The 25,912-nt window shown below is 43.3% G+C and overlaps 1 protein-coding gene across 3 annotated transcripts in view; it reads left to right on the top strand.

Moving 5' to 3' along the window:
- LOC124034129 (dual specificity testis-specific protein kinase 1-like) overlaps nt 1–8,093 on the top strand; it is a 31,014-nt gene extending 22,921 nt beyond the window's left edge. For all 3 annotated transcript variants that reach the window (XM_046346886.1, XM_046346888.1, XM_046346885.1), the window contains 4 exons: nt 5,013–5,186; nt 5,345–5,428; nt 5,642–5,728; nt 6,164–8,093. In XM_046346886.1, coding sequence (XP_046202842.1) covers nt 5,013–5,186; nt 5,345–5,428; nt 5,642–5,728; nt 6,164–6,280 — 462 coding nt within the window. In that variant the 3' untranslated portion in view covers nt 6,281–8,093. The remainder of the gene's footprint in view (nt 1–5,012; nt 5,187–5,344; nt 5,429–5,641; nt 5,729–6,163) is intronic.
- Nucleotides 8,094–25,912: the final 17,819 nt, after the last annotated feature.

Genomic DNA, 25,912 nt, shown 5'->3' with positions numbered 1-25,912 from the left:
TTTAGCAGACGCTTTTATCCAAAGCGACTTACAGACAAGTGTGCATACATTCTATGTATGGGTGGTCCCGGGGATCGAACCCACTACCCTGGCGTTACAAGCGCCATGCTCTACCAACTGAGCTACAGAAGGTCATCTCACACACTAGCTGTCACTGAATTGGCACCCTATGCCCTATATAGTACGCTACTTTTGGCCTGGCTACAGCCACTGACTACTCTCTTTGACATCAGGAAAACCCCTACTCTTACGTCAAACGTTTGCAACATCAGTGCTGTGGCATAATGTAGTGATCCCATTGGCTGGTCTCGATTGTAAAAGAGGTCTCCTGATCTCCTGAATAAATAAATGTTAAATAAATCGTTTTTTTTTCTGTTGTGGACAATGCAGGATAAGGTTGAATTAAGGCTCATTCAGTAGTCAGACTGAAGCTGAGGATAACTCTGTCCCATGTGGAGAAGACAACAGCGTAGAAAGATCGTTTGACTCTCTCTCCCGGTTGCCAGGTTCCACAGAAGTGCAGGTCAGTTATGTTATGCAGAGGAGCCAAGCAACAAGCACAGTCCATTGTCATGCTAATGTCCTCCCACTCTGAGCGGGGTTATTGTACACACACACACACACACACAGACACGTACACACACGTGAATGCACACACACACAGGGTTGGGGAGTAATTGATTACATGTAACCAGTTACATGTAATTTGATTACTAAAAACGTGTAACTGTAATCAGTTACGTTACCAGCACACACAAAAATAGCCAATTACAGTTACTTTTGAAAAACTAAATGATTACTTAATGGATTACGTTTAAATTCAGAAAGGATGTTTGCGAGAGAAACAAATACATTATGACATCTTTCTGTTTTCTCAATGACATTCCATACAGCCAGAGACCACTATGATGAAATACCAAGTGCGTTTGATGGGTCTTTTTTGTCTTCTTCTGGAGCCTCTTAAGGGGAAAGTAATCAGATTACTTTACTAAATTTGGGTAATCCAAAATGGACGTTACTGTTTACGATTTTGGACAGGTAATTAGTAACCATAACAGATGACATTGAGAAAGGAACCTACCCAACTCTGCACACACACACATCCAGCCAGCCAGTCTCGCTTAGTCTGGGAAAGTAGGATCAGTGAGCAGTGAATCAATAGTAGAGGCCCATTACACACACGCACACACACACACTCTCTCACACTCACTGTAAGGATGTATGACAGAAGCCTATAGACAAGACGAGGCATCTTCTCATGTGCAATCTCTTTCAATCGTGAAAGAAGAGACTTCCATGCCTATAAATAACAAAGGATCCAAGCCAGACATGCAAGGTCATTCACTATGTCCAATAAGACATGTGCAGTGTATTTTCTGAAGTGGTAATGTTAGGTTAAACCAATCACTGCTTCAGTTAGAGACATGAGGTTTGGCTGCACAGCGCAGGGCTTCTGACATCTCTCCTGTAGAAGCAGTCATTACAGTGTAAAATGACCAGGGTAAGGAAAGGCATGGTGGATGGAATTGCAAACATAGATCATTTTAGTGAGCTTTACAAGAGTAACTGGAATCCAGATTTAGCTCTGAAGGTCAAATGGCACCCTATCCACTATAGTACACTATTGGGATCATAGGGCTCTGGTCAAAAGGAATGCACTGTATATGGAATAGGGGTATCATTTGGGACACAACCTTGATTGCAGTTCATGCCAATTCCTCTGAGTTCCAGTGGCACAGACCTTTTTTATTTCCCCTCAAACTCCATTCTAGATATTTTCCTTTCTTTGGCTCTGGGGTGAGGGCCCATGCTAAATTTAGCGGTCAGGTCTGGTGCTTGGAGCGATCTCCAGATAATAACAGGCTACTGAATGGAAACGCTGGAGCGGGAGGGAGGGCCTGTGGCTCCCTCTATAATGGGATCCAGATGCTTAGGAGTCGTCAGCCAACAGGGCCCTCCCCTCCCTCCCTCCGCCCGCTTTCCCTCATCAGCAGTTCCTGCTCTGCTCCACACCCCTGTCTGCCTGCCTTTCTGCTTGTCTGTCTCTCTTGGGCTGTCTCTGCTCCACACCCCTGTCTGCCTGTCTGTCTGCTTGCCTGTCTACCTGCCTTCTTATTGCCGACTTGACTCTCTCTCTCTCCGCCTGCCTGTCTGTCTGCCTTTCTACACCCAAACCGCTCTGTCTGCCTGACTGTCTCTCGGCCTGTCTGCCTTCCTGCCCTGCTTGCCTGTCTCCCTGTCTGCCTGCCAGTCTGTCTGCTTGCATGTCTGCCTGCATGCTTGTTGCCTGCATGCCTCTCTTCCTGACTCTCTCACTACCTCAGCCTGCCTGCCTGCCTGCCTGTCTCTCTCTCTCTCTCTGCCTGCCTGCCTGCCTGCCTGTCTCTCTCTCTCTGCCTGTCTCTCTCTCTGCCTGTCTCTCTGTCTGTCAGCCTGCCTGCCTGTCTCTTTACCTGCTCGACTTAAGTAACCACTCCACTGTTGAATCTTGGGTCCTATAGTAGCTTACCTACTGTTACTGAGCCCAGGCCCCAGTCATCTCCCATGCACTCTCTCCACACTTACAATAAATATTCTGCTATGGTAATCACCACCGAACACACAGTTGGGCTTTGTTCTCTGTAAGCATAGATGCCAAAGCAGGTGGATTATCACCTCTGTAGCTCACCAACAGAACCCAGGTCAGAACTGAATCCTTTAGCATGGAGGGGAGGTGATGAGTGCAGATTCCATTGAGTCAGGCTATTTAAGAGTGTCTGGTCTGGCTGTCTGGTCTGGGGTATCCCCTTCATAACGGCTTCGTCCCAAACAACACCCTATTTCCTAGACCAGAGCCCCATACAGTTATCTGCCTATACTATGGAGAGAATTAAGAGTTGTTTCATGACATGTCTGTCATCACGTTTTCTCAGCTTTCAAAATGCCTGATTTGATTTGCTCGGGTATCTAAAGCATCAAGTAGGCCTACAGACAAGTGTAATGTTGAACGCATCTGGTTGAGGATCATGTGTGAGATTCCAAGGCAGAGAATGTTCTGTTGAGTTGTCTGTATATTCAGACACATTTTCTTGACTCAATAAGTTGTGTGGCGGTATGGTAGAGCTTGCTTATTGCTGTGATCGTACTATAACTGTGTTACACTACCCTCTGCTGGCAGATGTCATAACAGAAATGCTTAATGGTGGCAGGACGACTGTAGTGGACAAAAGGGTCCGAATGAAATCTCCAAAATATGTTGTTTATTCGGCTGGATCTTGCCATGTCATGTTGAAATGTCTTGGCATATTGTTGTGTATTGGGGATAATCATTTTCTATATATTGATACATGTTATTGGTATATTGATGTGGATACTGTGGTACAGTGTGACATTGCCAGGGTTGGGTGTTCAATTCCCACCGGGCCACCCATATGAAAATGTATGCAGACTACTGTAAGTCGCCTTGGATAAAAGTGTCTGCTTAATGGCATAAAGTAACCTCCAAAATGATTGGCACCCTTAATAAACATGAGCAAAAAAGACAATAAAATAATTAATAAACAATACTGAGCTATATTGTATACTAAAAAATATATATATATATATTGTTTTATACTAATACAATTGCTCAGAGAAAGATATTTTTGCTTGACAACAAGTCATGTTTTTCTCGCTCAGAAAGATAGAGATCAAACGTATTGGCACCCTCGTTTCCAATACATTGTGCACTCTTCCTTTGTAAGGATAATGGCACTGAGCCCTTTTCTATCATGTTTTATGATTGGAGAGTGGACAAAGACCTCTATTTTTGTCTATTATGACCATATCACCTGCTTCCTATCCAAGTGCCACAGCCTTATTCTAAAATGTATTAAATAGTTTTCTTCCCTCATCAATCTACATACAATAACCCATAATGACAATGCAAAAACAGTTTTAAAAAAATGTTTGCTAATAAAAATGAAAAATAAACAGAAATATCACATTTACATAAGTATTCAGACCCTTTACTCAGTACTTTGTTGAATCACCTTTGGCAATGATTACAGCATCGAGTCATCTTGGGTATGACGCTACAAGCTTGGCACACCTGTATTTGGTAAGTTTTTCACATTCTTCTCTGCAGAACCTCTCAAGCTGTGTCAGGTTGCTGCACAGCTATTTCCAGGTCTCTCCAGAGATGTTTGGTCGGGTTCAAGTCCAGGCTCTGGCTGGGCAACTCAAGGACATTTAGAAACTTGTCCCGAAGCCACTCCTGCATTGGCTTGGCTGTATGCTTAGGGTCGTTGTCCTGTTGGAAGGTGAACCTTCGCCCCAGTCTGAGGTCCTGAGCGCACTGGAGCAGGTTTTCATCAAGGATCTCTGTACTTTGCTTCGTTCATCTTTCCCTCAATTCTTACTAGTCTCCCAGTCCGGGTTCAAGTCCAGGCTCTGGCTGGGCAACTCAAACATTTAGAAAAAGCCACTCCTGCATTGGCTTGGCTGTATGCTTAGGGTCGTTGTCCTGTTGGAAGGTGAACCTTCGCCCCAGTCTGAGGTCCTGAGCGCACTGGAGCAGGTTTTCATCAAGGATCTCTGTACTTTGCTTTGTTCATCTTTCCCTCAATTCTTACTAGTCTCCCAGTCCCTGCCGCTGAAAAACATCCCCACAGCATGATGCTGCCACCACCATGCTTCACCGTAGGGTTGGTGCCAGGTTTCCTCCAGATGTGACGCTTGGCATTCAGCTCAAAGAGTTCAATGTTGGTTTCATCAGACCAGAGAATCTTGTTTCTCATGGTCTGAGAGTTTTTAAGGGTCTTTTGGCAAACTCCAAGCGGGCTGTCATGAGCCTTTTACTGAGGAGCGGCTTCCGTCTGTCCACTCTAACATAAAGGCCTGATTCGTGGAGTGCTTCAGAGATGGTTGTCCTTCTGGAAGGTTCTCCCATCTCCACAGAATGACGTAACAGAATGTGGAACAAGTCAAGGGGTCTGAATACTTTCCGAAGGCACTGTATACTAATATATTATTTCTTATGTCTGTCTCTGCAGAACTGTCTGATCCGTGTGACAGCGCGGGGCAGGGAGGCCCTGGTCACAGACTTTGGCCTGGCCAGAGAGGTGGTGGAGCAGCCGGTTAAAGACCCAGAGAGGAAGCTCTCCCTGGTGGGATCTGCCTTCTGGATGGCCCCGGAGATGCTTCGCGGGGAACCCTACGACCGGAAGGTATACATGCCACCAAGACCCTTCATTGGATAAGATGTGGTTAAGAACACTCTTTGGAGGCTAATGGAAAGATTCAGTTTTTTTCTTCATTTTCTCATTGTTTGAACACGGCTCATTGTTGGTTGGATGATTGGTATGTGGTTCTGTGTTGTCATCAGGTGGACGTATTCTCCTTTGGGATTGTACTCTGTGAAATACTGGCAAGGATCCCTGCAGACCCGGAGATTCTACCAAGAACGCAGGTAAAGCTCAACTCTGTATTCGCCTTATGTATGACCGTCAGTGAAAAAGCTCTGTTCATTTTGATGTACACTCACACAAACACACATAGTGAATAGAGAGCTGCAGGAGACCTAGAGTACGACTAGACATAGATCCAGGTTGTCTGCCGTGTACCCTGGGTGGAAGCTCTGCCGTACGCACCATGTGTAATGTCTGCTGTGCGTGTTTGACAGGACTACGGCCTGGATGTGAGTGCGTTTAGGGAGCTGGCGAGCGGGTGTCCTCAGCGCGTGTTGGAGCTGGCAGCCAGCTGCTGTCTGGTGAGTAGACACAGTGCACTATACTTTACAGCACAGTTCATGGCTGCTTACAGATACAGTATACTTTGCTATAGTAGATACAGAATTAGGTACCATAACTTTACTGTAGTAAACGTTACATGGCTGCTGACAGCCTGATGACCAGTATAGAGCCCTAGCTATGTGTAAACTTAAATGGGAAGCCAAAATCTCTTTGTCTCTGGTCTGATGCCAGACAGACTTCACATGTCAGAAATAGTATTTCAGGACCCACAAAGCAGTAGGAGTGCTGATCTAGGATCAGGTCTTTCCTGTCCAAAATATCTCATGTATCTTAAAGACTGATCCTAGATCAGCACTCCTACTCTGAGACGGTTTGCGTATACAGGCTCTGATTTTGTTTTAAACCCCAGACAAGGCCCAGTACTGATCCTTATGTTTCCTCTGTGTTTTCAGATGGAGTCCTTCAGGAGACCGGCATTCATAGAGTTGCTGGATGAACTGGGGGAGATCGCTGAGACTCTTGAGCCGCCCCCTAACCCGCCCCTTAACTCAGAGCAGACCACTGGGTGAGCAGCCTGGGCTGGCCTGGTCTGGCCGACGCCCCCGTCCACCCATCCATCTGGAGGAAGTTCTGTACTCATATACGGACTTAATCCCAAATGGCACTCTGTTCCTTGTATAGTGTACTACTTTTGACCAGGTGCCCTTTAGAGAATAGGGTGCCATTTGGGACACAACAATAGACAGCTGCACAGGGCCAGGGGACAGAGATCCTCAGGATGACCTCTCTATAGGGGCTGACCTCTATGCCTGTGCCTACCTACACTGCACCTACAGATGTGTCTGTGGGTGGATCCACAACTTTCAAATTTAAGAGACTGGTGGATTGATGAATAGAAAATACTATATGTGTCTTCTTGAAGAGAGGGTCTCTTTGGAAGCTGGAAGGCTTTACTTAACCAGTTCACACACTTTGTGTGCAGTTGAATATCTCACCTAGGGGGATAGCAGTTGGGCATCATTTTGTTTAGCGGCATATCTCACCTTATTTCAACGTTCTTTCCTTAAATTCATCTAATATTTCTACTTTTTGTTTTAGTTTGTGTTGTTGTTTATGACAGTATTTTGTGTTGATGATACAGACATCAATCTGTTGATGCCTTTCCTTCCCCCGTTGTTTTCCATTGTCTATCTAGCTCTAGTTTCTATTGTTTATCCAACTCTACCTAAATGACCAGACGCTAGAGAGACGTCATGTTCAATTCTCCATGTCACCTCTTTTCAGAAGTGAACTTGCCTCTCTCAGTTCATTTAGCTGCGCTCTGAGTGGAGATGTTTGTTGTTCACAGCCCACAAGGAGCTCAACAAAGACATCGCCACGGCCCCGATTCTGACCTGCTGACGTCAGTTCAGCTAGCTAGCACAATGTAGACGGCAGGCTGATGCCAGTGGGTGGGTACACAATGTAACAGAGTTTGATTCGTAACCTCACACCTCAGCTTGAAATGTCTCTACGCGTGCTTTCAAATTGGGTACCTTTTCTTATTGGCTATTGTTAAGCCAACACAGTGACACTTTACATACAGTGGATAGGTCTATAACATTAGCTACAGTACAGTAATACTCAATTCATTGTCCCTGAGCTCACTCTACCTGGCCGAAGATCTTATTTCAATAGATTTAGTATTTTATGTTCTTATGTACAATGTAACACTTTTTGTCCCCAGCATGTTTAATCATCTGTCCTATTTATTTATTTGTCAACTTTTTTTGCAATGTACATGTGCACATTTATATTCAGGTATCTACGGTATCCGGTACTGCTTTTGACATCCAATATCCAATCGGATATTTCTTGTTAATGAATAACATGTGGCTGTAAATCTTGCCCGTAGTTGCCTGTAGTTTTTAACGGAAATGTAAAAAGTGCTTTGACACGTAGGAAAGTCAGCCAATAACAACTGTCTGTGAGAACGTTCCAGCGGAGTCGATGCTCTTGCCAAGTGACCAGTATTTACCAGTGAGTGTGTACTCATCTCAATCAGATGTTTCAAGTATCACTTGAAGAGTAGAGACATGTTTTATTTGCTTTTTGTTGTTGTAAAACAGTGTATTTTTAGAGCAATCTAGACATTCCTTTTTTGAATTTTAGTTTTTTTAAATATGATTAAATATCCCCCTTCTCGCCCGCTCTGGCAGTCTTTGTGATATTCTATGAAGTAAGTTCTTACTTTATTTGGACTTTGTGTACCATTACTCTGAAAAGCTAAATACATTTGTAAGAAATGAAAAATAGGCGTTTAAAGAAAAAAAAGTCATATTTGAAACATTCACATGTATTTTACAAATGAATTGCTTCTTTCAATAAAAGTTTTTTCTAGAACAGGGTAAGACTGATGTGTGTTTGGCATAGATTGGATCTTACATCATCAATGGCGGTCTAAGTCCAGAATTGTAACTACTGTATAACAACCTTGTTGGGGGTCAGAAGTGGCTTTGCTTTCATGTTTGGTTACCTGGGCAACTCCCCACCTCCTCAGGTGTTCTTGACCATGCTAATCAGATTTCAGACTGGCCCTAAGCTCTTTGAAGCTTGGTCATTGGCATAGTGAATTTACAAAGTGATTATGATGTACTGTACGTAACATCTTTATCTGAAACATCTGGGTCATGCAAAATGTTTTGAAACTGAAATTAGCTAGCATTTTCAGGTGGTACCTCCCTGCTGACTGAACATGGTCCTAGTACCTGGTCTGGTTGTTCTATTCCTGTTCTTCACTTCCTGCTGTGTGGACAAACAAGCTGCATCCCTCTATAGTGCACTACTTTTGACCAGAGCCCCATGGGCCGTGGTCCCGTGGGCGGTTGTCAAAGGTAGTGCACTATGAAGGGAATAGGATGCCATGTGTGAACAACAGGAAGTCATTACAAGGCCAATTCTCTCTCCGGGTGAGCTGTTATGAAGAGGTCATGTTAGTGGCACACTAAGGAAGAGGCAGCTGTGCTGTCAGAGCTGCCCATCATTCAGATGATGTCCTGGTCTTCACCTCTCTTTCAGCTTGTGTCTCTTTCAAAATGACAATAATGAATAGATCTATACTGATGAATTATGCAGAAGGACTGTTTCTTGCTGATGGTTTTTGTCTGATGAGGCTTTGTTCCCTCCACACAATGTAAGGGCTCTGGCCCTTGAGATCAAGGCGTTTATCCCTCTCCTCTCATACAGGGGTGTTGGTTAGGAGCTGCCGCGGTTTATTATATGTCCGTGCGGTGTTAACCTGAGCAATAACACAATCTGATAGGAACCCGAATCCACTGGGGCCACTGGGTTTCTCTCTCGCAGAGGTTTGGTTTTATGGGGACGCATGGGGAAATGCATGATGGTGTTTAAGAAGCATTATTGGTGAGGATAATCTGTTTCCTAATCCCTTTCTATTTCATTCAGGCTCGTGGTAATGGCTGGAGTCGTATTGGCGGAATGGCATCAAATACTTTAAACACGTGGTTGGATGCCATTCCATTGGCTCCGTTCCAGCCATTATTATGAGCTGTTCTCCCCTCAGCAGCCTCCACTGAGTAGCTGGTACGTGTAGTGTTGTGTAGTTGTCAGTAGTACTTTACCCAAAATTCAAGTAGTGCATTATGTACTGACTTAAACTGCCCACAAGGTTGTAGCGTTTTGTAAAATATGTTTTGGAAGACCACGTTTTTGTTCGCTTTTTTTCCCTGGGAATAAGGGCCTCACTTGGTTGCTTTTGCTCAGTTGTATTCTTCCCTGTCGTCATTTATAGCAGGGTAAGTATAGTATAGCTTTTGTGAAATAGCATCAAATTCAAACCCCTCATTTCCGTGCAAATGTGCTTTCACACAAATATGTTTACTGGTCATAATGTTTGGCTAAAAATGCCTTCATTCAACGATAGCTTCATTGTTGTTCCCCTTTTATCATCCACCGGTGTTCCGCCGGGGGTTTAGGGATGATGTCACTCCATTTATTGCACCTACGCAGGTCTTTGTGAGGTCGTTCCTTGTGTGACTGTGGTGAGCCGATGCGGTAATTGTTTGCACGGCAAATATATATCATTTGAAAAATCTGCAGAGAGTTGAATAATTAAACACTGAGGCAATATCTCTTCTTTTATTAGATTGGGCTTTGCTGAGCACAAAGAACACTGGTACCATGGGTTATATGGGGAGGTGTGAGAACTAAGGAAATAGATTCTACTTAGGACACACGGCACACAATCTCCACAAACTAACAGCAGAGATGAATAATAACCTCCAAATAAACCATAAAAGTGAGTTGAAACATTTTTGTTGTTGTTGCATTGCACAAAATGTGTGTCAAAGCACAACCTGAACTGTTTTCACACTGCGCAGGCAAATTCACTTTTTTTTTTTTTTTACTTAATAGGGCTTAAGACTGGGCAGATACAGTAGAGTGAGTTTCTGGGTTTCAGTAAATCGACCAAAGCTTAATCACTACTTGAGATTGACCAGGCACTGCAGCTGTCACTTAGCCTACTGAACCAAGTAAGCATTGGTATAAATGTCATACAGGCTATTGAACTGTGCATGTGTGTCATGTGTGTGTGTGTTGATGTGTGTCCATGTATATATGTACAGTCAGTGTCAATGTGGTAGACAGCGCATGAAACCAGTGATCGATGAAGAAGAGCCTGTAAATGTCAAACCCAGGCATGGAAGCGTACTGGAAGGGAAGAGCATTGTCCCAAATGGCACCCTATTCCATATAAAGTGCACTGCTTTTGACCAGAGCTCAAAGGGAGCATGAACAAGTTTACCTTTATGATGTCAATCCATATTCATGGCTGTACACAGACATGAATATGACCTCGAAGGTTCAAATAAGAGAAATGATGCATAAAAGCTGTGTTGTCAGTGATGAGTCAATAAGTATAATAATACGCTTTGGTGGGTAGAATAAGGGGCATGCTGCTAGGGTCAGGGCGTGTGTCAGCGAGATTGAATGCCTACATGTTCCCGAGCTAGAAACTGGGTGTGTGTGTGCATGCGTGTTTACAAAGTAGGTCAGGGAGAGACTGGAGGTGACCCAACATTGGTAGATAAAACCAGAATCAATCAGGAAGATGGATTTGGAGGGAGTGCCATGGTGAATATTTTTCTATACATCACATATGCGTATATGTATGCAAGCCTGACTCTGTCTCTTTAGATAAAAGCATTTCCTAAATGGCATATGCAGTATTACTGTATATTACAATTTCCTCTCATATTACGCCTAGGGAAAGTGGATGAATTCTCAGTCATAAAATCAGATTTTACGAGGCAGTTTACTGCTCTGTGTCCAATTAAGGTTACTAGATAATTTATATAATGCTCTTTCCAAGAAACATGAGCGAGACGTGGTATAAAGTGGTCTACGTGCGTTATTGAAGCCCTCAGAAAGTATTTCATTCAATTCAACCCCACGAGGTCCACAGCTAATTAATTCTCCCCAGCACCAGCACCAGCACCAGCACCACCACGGCCAGTAACCCCTAATGTGCTGAATGGAGCAGAATGCAGAGTAAATCAATGGGTCTGATGGGATGTTTCAGTGTTAATCGATATTGGGAGGGATAGATCTATAAACCCTGCTTCTAGGAGTGAATCTGTCTGCAGGACCTACAGCTAGAGGTCACAGTGTCTGCGTCCCAAATGGCACCCTATTCCCTACACCCAAATATAGTGCGCTACATATGGCTCTGGTCAAAAGTAGTGCACTATATAGGGAACAGGCTTCCATTTGGGATGCAGGCATTATGGATGGACCAAGGAGAAGGGAGCTCTGTCATTGGTATTCTGGGAAGAAGCTCTCCTCTCCCGGCCGGCCCAGTACTTTCGGTGTAAATGGGGTTGTACATTACTGTTGTTTTCGGTAATTGAAGTGCCGTGGTGACAGAAGATTTACTGTTCTGCCAATAAGCAGACGTTTGAAGATAGATCAGAGCTGGCAGAGCCTTGGCAGAATGTGTTGAGCTCTGCGACGGAGTTGTTTGTTATACGATGACCACTGGCCAAATCCTTTCAGAGTCAAGTGGGAATGTGGCGGAGAGTTGAGGAGTGAAACATAAGCAAACAGTGAAGAATAACAGCCTAAGAATGATTTTTTCCCTGCCAAAGAGAGGGGGGAGGATATGCAGAGACAGAGCGATGAGGTAGAAATGACCTTTGAATGACAAAATTCAGATTGTGGGGCAGCAGGGTAGCCTAGTGGTTAGAGTGTTGGACTAGTACCCGAAAGGCTCCAAGTTCAAATCCCCGAGCTTACAAGGTAAAAATCTGTCGTTCTGCCCCTAACCCACTGTTCCTAGGCCGTCATTGAATATAAGAATTTGTTCTTAACTGAGTATCTTCCAAACTGAGTGTATTTTTAGGTGTTTCAACATGGCTGTACTTTAAGACTTTCTTTTTACCTCTACATACAGTGCATTCAGAAAGTGTTCAGACCCTTTGACTTTTTCCACATTTTGTTGCGTTACAGCCTTCTTCTAAAATGCATTAAATTGTTTGTTTTTTCTCTCATCAATCTACACACAATACCCCATAATGACAAAGCAAAAAACAGGTTTTTAGAAATGTTTGCAAATGTATAAAAACAAAACCTGAAATATATTTACATAAGTATTCAGACCATATACTCAGTATTTTGTTGAAGCACCTTTGGCAGCGATTACAATGCTGCAGACAATGCTGCAGACATTTTCGGTACCCTTCCACAGATCTATGCCTCGACACAAACCCGTCTCAGCGCTCTACGAACAATTCCTTCGACCTCATGACTTGGTTTTTGCTCTGACATGCACTGTCAACTGTGGAACCTTATATAGACAAATGTGTGCCTTTCCAAATCATGTCCAATCAATTGAAATGACCACAGGCGGACTCCATTCAAGTTGTAGAAACATCTCAAGGATGATCAATGGAAACAGGATGCACCTGAGCTCAATGTCGAGTCTCATAGCAAAGGGTCTGAATACTTATGTACATATGGTATGTTTTTTAAATTTTTAATACTTTTTCAAAAAATTCCAAAAACCTGTTTTCACTTTGTCATTTTGTGGTATTGTGTGTAGATTTGATGAGGATGTTTTTATATTTAATCCATTTTAGAATAAGGTTGTAAAGTAACAAAATGTGGAAAAAGTGAAGGGGTCTGAATACATTCTGAATGCACGGTACATTAAGAACACCTGTTCTTTCCATGATATTGACTGACCAGTTGAATCCAGGTGAAAGCTCTGATCCCTTATTGATGTCACCTGTTAAATCCACTTCAATCTGTGTCGATGAAGAGGGGGAGACAGGTTAAATAATGATTTTTAAGCCTTTAGACTGTGGATTATGTACATGTGCCAGTCAGAGGGTAAATGGGCAAGACACAACATTGAATTGCCTTTGAACGGGGTATGGTTGTAGGTGCCAGGCTCACCGGTTTGAGTGTGTCAAGAACTGCAATGCTGCTGGGTTTTTCACGCTAAAGAGTTTCCGGTGTGTATCAAGAATGGTCCACCACCCAAAGGCCATCCAGCCAACTTGACACAACTATGGGAACCATTGGGGTCAACATGGGCCAGCGTCCCTGTGGAACGCTTTCGACACCTTTTAGGGTCCATGCCCCGACAAATTGAGAGTTTTTTTGTTAATGAGGCTATGTTTAGGGTTGAACCGAGATGTGGAAATTAAGCTAGGGTAGGGTTGTGGTTGATGTTAGGGATGAACTGGGATGTGGACATGAAGCTAGGGTTAAGGTTGTGGTTGAGGCTAGAGTTGAACTGGGATATGGACATGAAGTTAGAGCCTGGATGTAGTCATAAATACCCCACCTAACCCTAGCTTCATGTACACACCCCGGCAGAGTGCAATATTTTATGCATAGTGCAATATTACTCCACTGTGGCTGTTTCTAGTTACAATACAGACTCATACAGTAATGTCTATGTACCTACATATTTCCAATTATATCACACCTAAATATCTCATCCTTCATACAAATCGATACAGATATACTGAATTGTTAACCGTTATGTGAGTAATGATGAACAGTGAAGTAAGTGTGGTTCCCTGCTGTACAATCCAGAGCAGAGAGCAAAGCAGAGGTTCTGTAAATAAAGAGAGTAGGAGGGTCTAGAGGACAAAAATGATGACATTGAAAATTCAGCCAGGAAGGAGGGGAGGGGGGGGGGGGGGTGATATAAAACTGGAGAGACAAAAATCAAATGAGAGAAAAGAAGAATGAAGGTGGGAGTGAAGGAAGGAGGGAATGAGAACAATGCAAGGATGATGAATGTCGGACAAGCTGTAAAGAGGCGTGCTGTATAGGAGGCCATAGATTTTCTACTCGGCTGTGGGAGTGACATGCAGAAGTTGGTGCTGATAGAGAGGAAAGGGGAAATGAACGGGAGGAAAGTTTGTGCGTGCCTGCGTGTGTGTGTGTGTGTGTCTGTGTATGTGTCGGTGACTGTGCATGAAAGATCAGAGAGTGGGTCAGGCATGGTATATTGCTTTTGTGTATTTTAAAGATAGAGTGTGAGTGTGAGCGTGCGAGTGAGCGTGTGTCAGGGGGATCCTTGTTTTCTGTCAGAACAGATTGAATAGTGCAGTTTAAGAGGGAAGGTGTTAGTGCTGTTCTTAACACAGTTTTGATGCAACTCTTCTCCTGGCTGTATTTGACTGTCTCCTGGCTGAAGTGCCAGAGCTAGCAGGCTAATCCTACCTGGCTGTCACCTGCAATGCTTGTCTTGCGTCGCGGTAGGCTCTTGTAGCCCGGAACAATTGATCCTGACCTGAATACGAGCCTGTCTGACTCCTCTGCCATGAAATGTGAATTAGAGGATCTGAGGCATTTGACAATGCCTCCTTGAACAGGTGAACTTTCATGTGCCTTAATTACAAGCTTGTACGGGATCCGTAAATATGAATAAAGATGATAAACTATCAGCCTATTTGAGCCAAGTACAGAGCACTGAGCTAAAGGATCCTTCCTGGCTAGTCATGATTGGTTGGACATGCCGAGAGATGAATCCTGATTGGTCTGCCATGTCAAAGGCTTCTGTCTATAACAGAATGGGCTCTACCCCGGTCAGTATATAGATCATTTTAGCTAGCACAGATATTTTGGAAAGATATAGCTATGGACAACAGCAAAATTGTTGCTACATCTCTCAGAAACATTGCTGCCCTGAATTTAGCTGGGTTCAAGTAGTGAGTTTACTTTCTAGAGGACAATGCCATGCTGATTCTAATGCGTTTACATGTGTGGGTGGGGTGGGGCTAAGGCTTAAGAGGGTGAAAACAATGCTGAATGGGCATAAACAAAGAAGAGCTCTCTTGGAATGTGTGAAAATCTCAGGGCATTTCCTCCTACTTGTCTTTTAAGTGGGATAACAAATACAATTTTAAAGCAGCATAACTTTCCATGTTTCCTCCAACTACAGTGTATGATATACCATTTTGAAGCTCCGAGTCTGTCCTTTTATAAGTAAGCAACTTACTTCCATTTGACATAAGCCTCAATAGAGAAATCTGGACACAAATGTAAGACCAGTGATATGTTCAACGTGATCCCCTGGATCAGCCCCCAGAGCACGTTCCACAGTCTCGCAGCAACCTTCTCGTCTTTTAGAGGGGGTTGATTTAGGAAGCTCGTCTTTTAGTGGTAGTTGATTTAGGAAGCTCAGCTCCCAGAGCACGTTCCACAGTCTCGCAGCAACCTTCTCGTCTTTTAGAGGTGGTTGATTTAGGAAGCTCCATAGTTAGGGATGTAGTGATCGCGGAAGTAAGGACCCTCTGCTTCCTTGCAGCCTGTGTTCGGGACGTAGATCACCAGGTCGCTGTTGTAATGGAGCAGTTCCCGACTGCTCACACAGTAATCACTCATGTTGGTACAAACAACAGCAAACTTCATATGTCGAAGCAATCCACAGCTGACTTCAGAGGGCTCATAGGCAGGCTAAAGGAGACGGACAAGCTGGTTCTCATTTCCTGTCCTCTGCCAACAATAGGTCACGGAATTGATTGCTTTAGCCATCTACACTACTGGCTTGAATCCTACTGTTCCTCAATCGATTTGGAGATCATTGACACTTTTGACCACTTCTGGGAGAGGCTCCAGCTTTATAAGAGGGATGGTTTGCATCCAAACAGGAGAGGGGCAAAGTTCTCAGCCAACATTGAAGAAGCTATTATAAAGCATTGGCTCAACAACAGCTCAAGCCCTGCTCCGAATGTCCTTGAGTTTACATTTACATTTACATTTAAGTCATTTAGCAGACGCTCTTATCCAGAGCGACTTACAAATTGGTGCATTCACCTTATGACATCCAGTGGAACAGTCACTTTACAATAGTGCATCTAAATCTTAAAGGGGGGGTGAGAGGGATTACTTATCCTATCCTAGGTATTCCTTAAAGAGGTGGGGTTTCAGGTGTCTCCGGAAGGTGGTGATTGACTCCGCTGTCCTGGCGTCGTGAGGGAGTTTGTTCCACCATTGGGGGGCCAGAGCAGCGAACAGTTTTGACTGGGCTGAGCGGGAGCTCAGTTCCAGTCCCTAGAATTGAGGACGGAGATGATAGCAACATAATATCATGAAAATAATCATGGCCTCTAAACCTTCAAGCTGTATACTGGACCCTATTCCAACTAAACTACTGAAAGAGCTGCTTCCTGTGCTTGGCCCTCCTATGTTGAACATAATAAACGGCTCTCTATCCACTGGATGTGTACCAAACTCACTAAAAGTGGCAGTAATAAAGCCTCTCTTGAAAAAGCCAAACCTTGACCCAGAAAATATAAAAAACTATCGGCCTATATCGAATCTTCCATTCCTCTCAAAGATTTTAGAGAAGGCTGTTGCGCAGCAACTCACTGCCTTCCTGAAGACAAACAATGTATACGAAATGCTTCAGTCTGGTTTTAGACCCCATCATAGCACTGAGACGGCACTTGTTATTGTCGTACTGCTACAGATAACCATATTCCCAGGGGGAATTGGCAGCAGTAATCTTGTGCCCATACATTTTAATTCCACTATTAGTTATGTTACTCTTAGCCCAAATGGGAAGCCCACTGTGGTCAGCTCGTCCAGTGCTATTATTTCAAAAGCCATAAATATTGATACCCCAGCTGTTAAAAAAACATCACATTCAGGGCTTGGCCTGTCACATACACTACATTGCGAAAGTATGTGGACACCTGCTCATCGAACATCTAATTCCAAAATCATGGGCATTAATAACATGGAGTTGGTCCCCCCCTTTACTGCTATAACAGCCTCGTCTCTTCTGGGAAGGCTTTCCGCCAGATGTTGGAACATTGCTGCGGGGACAAGCTAATTAGTGAGGTTGGGCACTGATGCTGGGCGATTGGGCCTACCTCGCAGTCGGTGTTCCAATTCATCCCAAAGGTGTTCGATGGGGTTGAGGTCAGAACTTGACTGTGCAGGCCAGTCAAGTTCTTCCACACAAATCTCGACAAACCATTTCTGTATGGACCTCGCTTTGTACACGGGGGCATTGTCATGCTGAAACAGGAATGGGCCTTCCCAAAACTGTTGTCACAAAGTTGGAAGCACAGAATCATCTGGAATGTCACTGTATGCTGTAGTGTTCAGATTTCCCTTTACTAGAAATAATGGGCTTAGCCCAAACCATGGAAAACAACCCCAGACCATTATTCCTCCTCCACCAAACTTTACAGTTGTCACTATGCATTGCGTTTTCCTGGCATCCGCCAAACCCAGATTCGTCTGTCGGACTGCCAGATGGTGAAGCATGATTATTCACTTCCACTGCTCCAGAGTCCAAAGGCGGCTAGCTTGATACCACTCCAGCCGACGCCTGGCATTGCGCATGGTGATCTTAGGCTTGTGTTGCGACTGCTCGGCCATAGAAACCCATTTCAGGAAGCTCTCGACGAACAGTTCTGGTGCTGAAGTTGCTTCCAGAGGCAGTTCGGAACACGGTAGTGAGTGTTGCAACCGAGGACAGATGATTTTTATGCACTACGCTCTTCAGCACTCGACGGTCCCGTTCTGTGGCCTACCACTTCACAGCTGAGCCGTTGTTGGTTCTGGACATTTCCACTTCACAATAACAGCACTTACAGTGAACCTGAGCAGTTCTAGCAGGGCATAAAAGTCACTGAGCTCTTTAGTACAGTTATTATTATTTTATTTAAAACATTTGGGGTGTGAACTCAGTCGGTGTCTCAACTTACTGTTGAGAGTTAGAATAATAGAATTCACACTTGCCAATGTCAGTTAGTATTTATTTAAAATGGTAAATTAGTCTAGTGTCCAGCTATCTAAACCTTTAACGTAATCAAAACAGCAAACTCCTCGCTGATTGGCCTAATTCTGACAAATAGGCCCCACAAGTGCTTGTCCAGTGCTGTCTTTGCTAATTATCTTAAAAAGCAGGGATGACACTTAAGCATTGTGTGAAATTGGAGCAAGTCACCTAAACCATAGCATGGATGGAGGTGAAACAAAACGTTCAAAGAATTTCTGTGAGGGTTTTGAAAAATTCCCTCTTGAAGCAAATTGTGTTCTCGAAAACAGGATGATTCGTCAACAGAAAACAAGAAAAAGAATGCCTGGACAACCATTTGTAATGAATTGAACTCAAATGAAAAAGTTAACAAATAGACGCTACAACAAATTCAGGTAAGAAAATATATTTATTGTTGGATCTCTTTGAGTGTTAAGTTTTTCGTTTGTCAAACAACACAGTGAGGCATAAATGTATTCGTGTGACAGAAATGTTGAATAAAAAAACAAGAGCTGGCACACACCCAGAGAACGCACACTTTATATATAATCTCCCAGTAATTTATTGGGTAAATCCCCAATGTTTCGGAATCAGGGCAGCCTTCTTCAGGGCAGAAATGTAACACAAACAATATCATACACAATTACTGATATCATTTCTATATTGTCTTTTTATGGTCCTGTGGAGAAACATAAAAATCTACTTAAAGAAGACAAATGTTGCTCATAGGGAGCGTTTCAAGACTGGTTGCAGCCCCCCAGTAAGACAGATGAGCTGGGGAACTAGTTTGACCGGGATCATTGAAAGTCAGCAACCCCGGGAAGGTATCCCAGATGATGACCATTTGGACAGTGCAGATGTGGGACCGTTCCTATCCTCATTTGGTTGGACACATTCATTCAACATGTGCCAATCCCGGACTGCAGGGAATATGTAATGTCGTCAGTTATCTCTTGCACTCCCAGAATAAAGAGGAGGCATACGATCACAATAGCCTGGAAGGGATCAAACTGGACGAAGGTCAGCCTGCCACATCTGCAGCAGCCAGAAGAAAAGGTCGTGTCACTAACCTGGGTCGGAGGACAACAAAAAAAGAGCCTGAGCATGAGACACCGGCCATGGGATTTCATGGGCGGAAACGAATGTGTTTAAAAGAAGACCGTGATATGAAGAGGCACATCCTTCATGTTGAGTCGGCTATGAAGGAGAAGGAGATAAACATGAAGCAGCGGCAGCACCAATGTTCTTCTCAAACCAGCACCAGTCCGGGGTCCCGATATTTCCATTTATGAATTAAAACCATATTTTTTTTGTCACCAATCCATGGCTATTGTTTTCTTCAATCACTTGAGCTATCTTCGTTGTGAGAAGTGCTCCATAGCAAAAGCACCTCTGCAGGCTATTGCTGTCATTGTCTGCCTCAAGCACGGGAATATCTGGGTCATCCTCATCTTCAATGCGAGGATGCTGTTTGAGGTCGTTGTGAAGCACTGCTGTTGCAATTACGACAACGCGGCATCTTCTTGGTTGGAAGCGCAATGTGTTTCTGAGACACTAGAAACGACTCTTCCATGCACCAAACATGCGCTCCACTACACCTCTGGTGCGTATATGACCTTGGTTGTACTGTTGTTGCTCAGGTCCTATTGCATGAAGATTGGAGGTGAACAAGAAGTTGGTCTGTGACTACCCACTGTCAGCAAGTAGGATTCCACGATGCTGTCCTCCTTCATGCAGAGCATACAAAGAGGAGTTTGGAAAATCCTTGAGTCATGAGTTGTACCTTTCCAATGTGCAATAATGTTGGAGAACTGCAAATTTGGAGTGGACACACTTTGTACATTTATTGTGAACCAGTTTTTACCATTCCTGTACTCCTCAGCACCTGCTGTAAAGGGACACTTGATGGGAATATGACATCCATCTATACAGCCAATGACTCCAGGGAAGTTCCCATATCCAATTAACTATACCTTGTGGGCAGCAGCATCAGGGATCTTGATGTAATTTTGTTTCAGTTCACATATAGCATTGCATACTTTGTGGACTATTTTGCATGCAGTCGTTTAACTTACACTACAGAAGTCTCCTGTTCACGATTGAAGGTTCCAGATGCCAAAAACCTCAAGGAGATCCGTACTTCTAGGGAGGGAGATATGGGCCTTCCCCTAAGAGAGTCAGTTGAAAGCCTTGGCTTAAGCAAACAAATGGTGTCAGCTGCATTTTCTTTGTACATACGGAAGCGGTCACGTAAATTGTATTTAATCAAAATCATTCACTGGGCTGCTCCTGTCTATAACTGCCTTTCTGTCTGGCCTTGGTGGTACTCTTTGATCATCATTGAAAAAGTCCAACATTTCCTCATCTTCTAATGCGACTATCCCCGATGCTCCTCCCTCTTTTTCCCCTGCCCTGCTACAAAGTTTCTCCCTGCAGGCGGTAACTGAGTCCAAGGTAATGAGCTCCTTAAACTTGACCCCAAAAACACATATTTCTTCTTTAATGCTGCTGCCCCTTAAATCGCCCGGCCTATCTCCTCTCGGGGAAGGTTCCCATTGCTTGTAAGGCAGCCACGGTTAGTCCTTTATTTAAAAGGGGGAGATCAAGCTGATCCTAACTGTTAAAGGCCAATTTTTATTTTGCTCTGTTTATCAATGTGTTGGAAAAACGTTTCAATAATCAACTGACTGGCTATCTTGATATAGTCGAAATTCATCCTTCCGGCACGTAGGTCGTCACCTTCACATTGAAATTCGATGCTAATTTCGTTAGCTTCTCTAAGGTTGGCTTAGTTCTGTAGGTGGTCTTTGTCCTTTCAACGTGGGGACCTCAAGTCCACACGTCCTTGGAACAGCTTACAATCTGAGCCCCTTTAATGTAGGACTGTCGCGCTAACGTCCTCGGAACACAAAGTTACATTTTCGTCAAGGGCTTTATATAGGAGGGGAGAGAAGGGCGTGTTTCATAGTTTATAACCAATGTCTGTTCACATGGGCAGGGCCACTGAGTTGAGCATAGTTTACTATGACAAACCGTTCGCTCATTAAGAAGATCAATTACGTTTAATCTTTTCACAAATAGTTTCACGTTTAAACATTTAAATTGCACAACAATTCCATGTGAATCTGATAACTATAATGTGCAGACTTCCCAAGATACAGTTTATGTCATCCTATCATCAGTAATAAAGGTCTCAGACGTCAACTGATCTGGCATCATATTCATTTAGTACAAACGCATATTTTCAGCTGGTTGGATTACCAGAATATGGTTCCTTTCCCCCCACCTTTTGATGTTCCCAGACTCTCTATGTTTAACAAAGGCTTTTCAAGAGTCCTTCTGTAGAGTCAAGAGAGAGGAAAGGGAGAAAGCTATTTATGGGGGGGGGTCATAAACCTCACCCACAGGCCAACGTCATGACAGTACCGAAGCGGAGGCAGAATCAAGGTCAGGGCAGACAGGATGATCAGGCAGACAGGAAAGTAGTCCAGAGTCAGGCCGGGGTGAAAACCGAGAGGACTATTAAAAAGAGAATAGAAAAGGAGTACAGGAAAACCACGCTGGTTGACTTGACTAAACATACAAGACGAACTGGCACAGAGAGACAAGAAACACAGGGATAAATACGCTGGGGAAAATAAGCGACACCTGGAGGGGGTGGAGACAATCACAGGAACAGGGTATGACAGCTTCCCACAGTTGTGTCTAATTGGCTGGATCTCCTTTGGGTGATGGACCATTCTTGATTCACACGGGAAACTGTTGAGTGTGGAAAACCCAGCAGCATTGCAGTTCTTGACACACTCAAACCGGTGAGCCTGGCACCTACAACCATACCATACCTACAACCATAAGTCACTTAAATGTTTTGTCTTGCCCATTCAACGATTGTCTCAAGGCTTCAAAATAATTATTTAACCTGTCTCCTCCGCTTCATCTACACTGATTTAACAAGTGTCCTCAATAAGGTAGTATTGCTTTCACCTGGATTCACCTGGTGAGTCTATGTCATGGAAAGAGCAGTTGTTGTTAATGTTTTGCATTCCTGGCTGATTATATTTCGTTCTAACCTGGTCCCAGATCTGTTTGTGGTTTTGCCTACTCCACTGTCATTGTCAAGCCAAACATGGCAATTCCGTAAAGAGTTAGCAAGAGAGCAGAAACGTTGGCACCCAGGCTAATGTCGCTCTAAGAAACAATACTAAACAACTCTCGTCAAAAACAGTGCACTATAGAGGGAATAGGGAGCCATTTGGGTTACAACCTGTGTTGTTTTGGGGAGAGTGGCTGTGAGGATGCAGTGTTAGAGTGATTTCTATTGACAGGCCCATTGGGCTCTCTGGTCTAATCCCATCACTGGTGGTGCCCTTCCTCAATGGAGGAGCTTCCAATCTGACAACTGCAAAATGAAAGCCAGGAGGAATGAAACACACACACACACACACACACACACACACACACACACACACACACACACACACACACACACACACACACACACACACACACACACACACACACACACACACACACACACACACACACACACACACACACACACACACACACACACACACACGCTCATTTCTGGACAGGAATTAATTATTTTATGTAGGACAAACAGAATTTCAGACACAGACTATATAGACAAATGCACGCCCGCAACCACACACACAGACACCCACACTACGTACAGTGGGGAGAAGTATTTGATACACTGCCGATTTTGCAGGTTTTCCTACTTACAAAACATGTAGAGGTCTGTAATTTTGTAATTTTCTGATGTATCAAATACTTATGTCATGCAATAAAATGCAAATTAATTACTTAAATCATACAATGTGATTTTCTGGATTTTTGGTTTTACGTTCCGTCTCTCACAGTTGAAGTGTACATATGATAAAATGCTTTGTAAGTAGGAAAACCTGCAAAATCGGCAGTGTATCAAATACTTGTTCTCCCTACTGTATGTGTGCGAACGCCACACGCACACACACACACACACATGGTGTGGTAGTATCTGTGTGTGTGCATGCATGGGTGTGTGTGTTGAGGTGCCCCACATTAACAAATACTATAGTTTACTATAAAATACTATAGTACTTACCATAGAATTATGTAGAAAACTGTAGAAATACTATACTCCCCACCTCGATTGTGTAGTGCTTACTATAGAATTGTGTAGTACATCATAGAATACTATACCACTACCCCTTGATCCCTTGATTAGTTGTGCATATACTATAGTTTCTTAACTATAGTAATACTACAGTACTAATACTATACGAACATGTAAATAATACAGTTTATCATAGTCATGTCACAAAAACACTAGAGTAAATACTAGTCATGTCACAAAAACACTACATTGATTACTAAAGTGAGTTGTTGCCTGACGTTTTTGTCTTCCTATGTACTTTGATTTGTTCTATAGTTTCGGACTTATCAGATGATGTTCTTGAACATGACTTTTGATGCTGTGTTGCCCTATTGTTTCTTATGGCTTCTTAGCTCTAGCATTTAGCATATAGTTAATTTACGTTTAAGCCAGTTCAGTATTGCTAGTTATAGCACCCTTTTTGAGTAGCATTATATGGCAAAGTTGTATTGATGAATTGTGCCAGGGTTATTGTAGCTTATTGTGGATTTATGTTTAATGGCTACCTGTTTCCTTTGTTCCTAGAACCATACATACTACACTGAACAAAATTATAAACTCAACATGCAACAATTTCAAAGATTTTACTGAGTTACAGTTCATATAAGGAAATCAGTCAACTTAAATAAATTCATTAGAGCCTAATCTATGGATTTCACCTGACTGGGAAAACAGATATGCATCTGTTGGTCACAGATACCGTAAGCAGGCCATGGATGAACTGGGACAATTTCAGGTTCCAAGAATTGTGTACAGATCTTTGTGACATGGGGCCATTCATTATCATGCTGAAACATCAGGTGATGGTGGTGGATGGACCTCAGGATCTCATCACGGTATCTCTGTGCATTCAAATTGCCATCGATAAAATGCAATTGTGTTTGTTGTCCGTACCTTAAGCCTGCCAATACCATAACCCCACTGCCACCATGGGGCACTCTGTCCACAACGTTGACATCAGCAAACCGCTCGCCCACACAACACAGAATATGCCATCTGCTATCTGCTTGGTATAGTTGAAACCAGGATTAATCCACGAAGAGCACACTTCTCCAGCGTGCCAGTGGTCATCTAAGGTGAGCATTTGCACACTGAAATTGGTTATGACGCCGAACTGCAGCCAGGTCAAAACCCTGGTGAGGACGACGAGCATGCAGATGAGCTTCCCTAAGATGGTTGTGCAATCCCACAGTTTCATTAGCTGTCTGGGTGGCTGGTCTCAGATGATCCCGCAGGTGTAGAAGCCAGAAGTGGAGGTCCTAGGCTGGCGTGCTTAAACGTGGTCTGCGGATGTGTACTGCCAAAATTCTCTAAAATTACGTTGGATGCGGCTTATGCTAGTGAAATGACCATTCAATTCTCTGGCAACAGCTCTGGTGGACATTCCTGCAGTCAGCATGCCAATTGCACGCTCCCTAAACTTGAGACACCTGTGACATAATTGCACATTTGAGTGGTGTTGTCCCCAGCACAAGGTGCACCTGTGTCATGATCATGCTGTTTTAATCAGATTCTTGATATGCAAAACCAGTCAGGTGGATGCATTATCTTGGCAAATGAGAAATGCTCACTAATGGGGATGTAAACAAATTTGTGCACAAAATTTGAGAGAAATAAGCTTTTTCTGCATATGGAACATTTCAGGGATCTTTTACTTCAGCTCAAGAAACATGGGACCAACACTTTACATGTATCATTTTATATTATTGTTCAGTATATATATTCTTTAACTTCAATGTCCTCTGACGATTGACCTGCCTAAAATAAAACGTCTTAAAGAGAAGTCATGAATTTGAGTCCCTCTTAAGGGAGCCTTTTTCACCATTTTCTAAAACCAGCCATACAGTCTTTTCAACACTAGACAATTTCTTACAAATAATGCTAAAGTGTTCAAAGCATAGTATACTGTTGTATTTTCATGTGGGTACTCTGAAATTCAATTTAAAAGATGATATGCCTGTCATTAAAAAAAGTCCAAGGACTGAGAGTGTTTGTGAGAGTGAAACAGCATGGTAAGTGTTGCAAATCTGAGTTGGCTTAAAATGTGTTCACCGACAGCTCAATACTTCCTGAGTCATGATCAGAAGAGACAGAACACTTGCAGAGGCAGACGTAGTCACAGGGCAAGGAAAAACACATCTGAGAGCTGATGGATAAGACATGGCGTTCCAGGGTCAAGGCGACCCCATTTCTAGAATTTAGACCAGCTCTGTCACATCCTGTGGGACAGATATCTGTGTTAGACCATTCTTGAGAGATGTGGGGGGGAATAGAGATTGATTGATTGGGGACAGAGCATCTAGACCAGGCCACATGGTGAGCCACTCACCTCTCCTCAGGATTCCAGGTTCAACTAGGCCAGTGTAAGAAGATAAATACATAACGCAGAGGATGAGAGGACTAAAAACTAGAGTACTAATGGTCAATAGGGAATTGTAATTAGGAGTTGGTTTTCGGTTCAACAGCTGTTTAGAATCTGTGGAATGTCACTCCTGAACTCAGAGCTACAGTGGGTCAAAAAAGTATTTAGTCAGCCACCAATTGTGCAAGTTCTCCCACTTAAAAAGATGAGAGGCCTGTGATTCTCATCATAGGTACACTTCAACTATGACAGACAAAATGAAAAAAAAAAATCCAGAAAATCACATTGTAGGATTTTTAATTAATTTATTTGCAAATTATGGTGGAAAATAAGTATTTGGTCACCTACAAACAAGCAAAATTTCTGGCTCTCACAGACCTGTAACTTCT

This window comes from Oncorhynchus gorbuscha, linkage group LG04 (assembly GCF_021184085.1).
Source record: "Oncorhynchus gorbuscha isolate QuinsamMale2020 ecotype Even-year linkage group LG04, OgorEven_v1.0, whole genome shotgun sequence".
In the NCBI taxonomy this organism is placed as follows: Eukaryota; Metazoa; Chordata; class Actinopteri; order Salmoniformes; family Salmonidae; genus Oncorhynchus; species Oncorhynchus gorbuscha.
The sequence above is the reverse complement of the archived record's forward strand: the minus strand, read 5'-3'. Positions and strand labels throughout refer to the sequence as shown.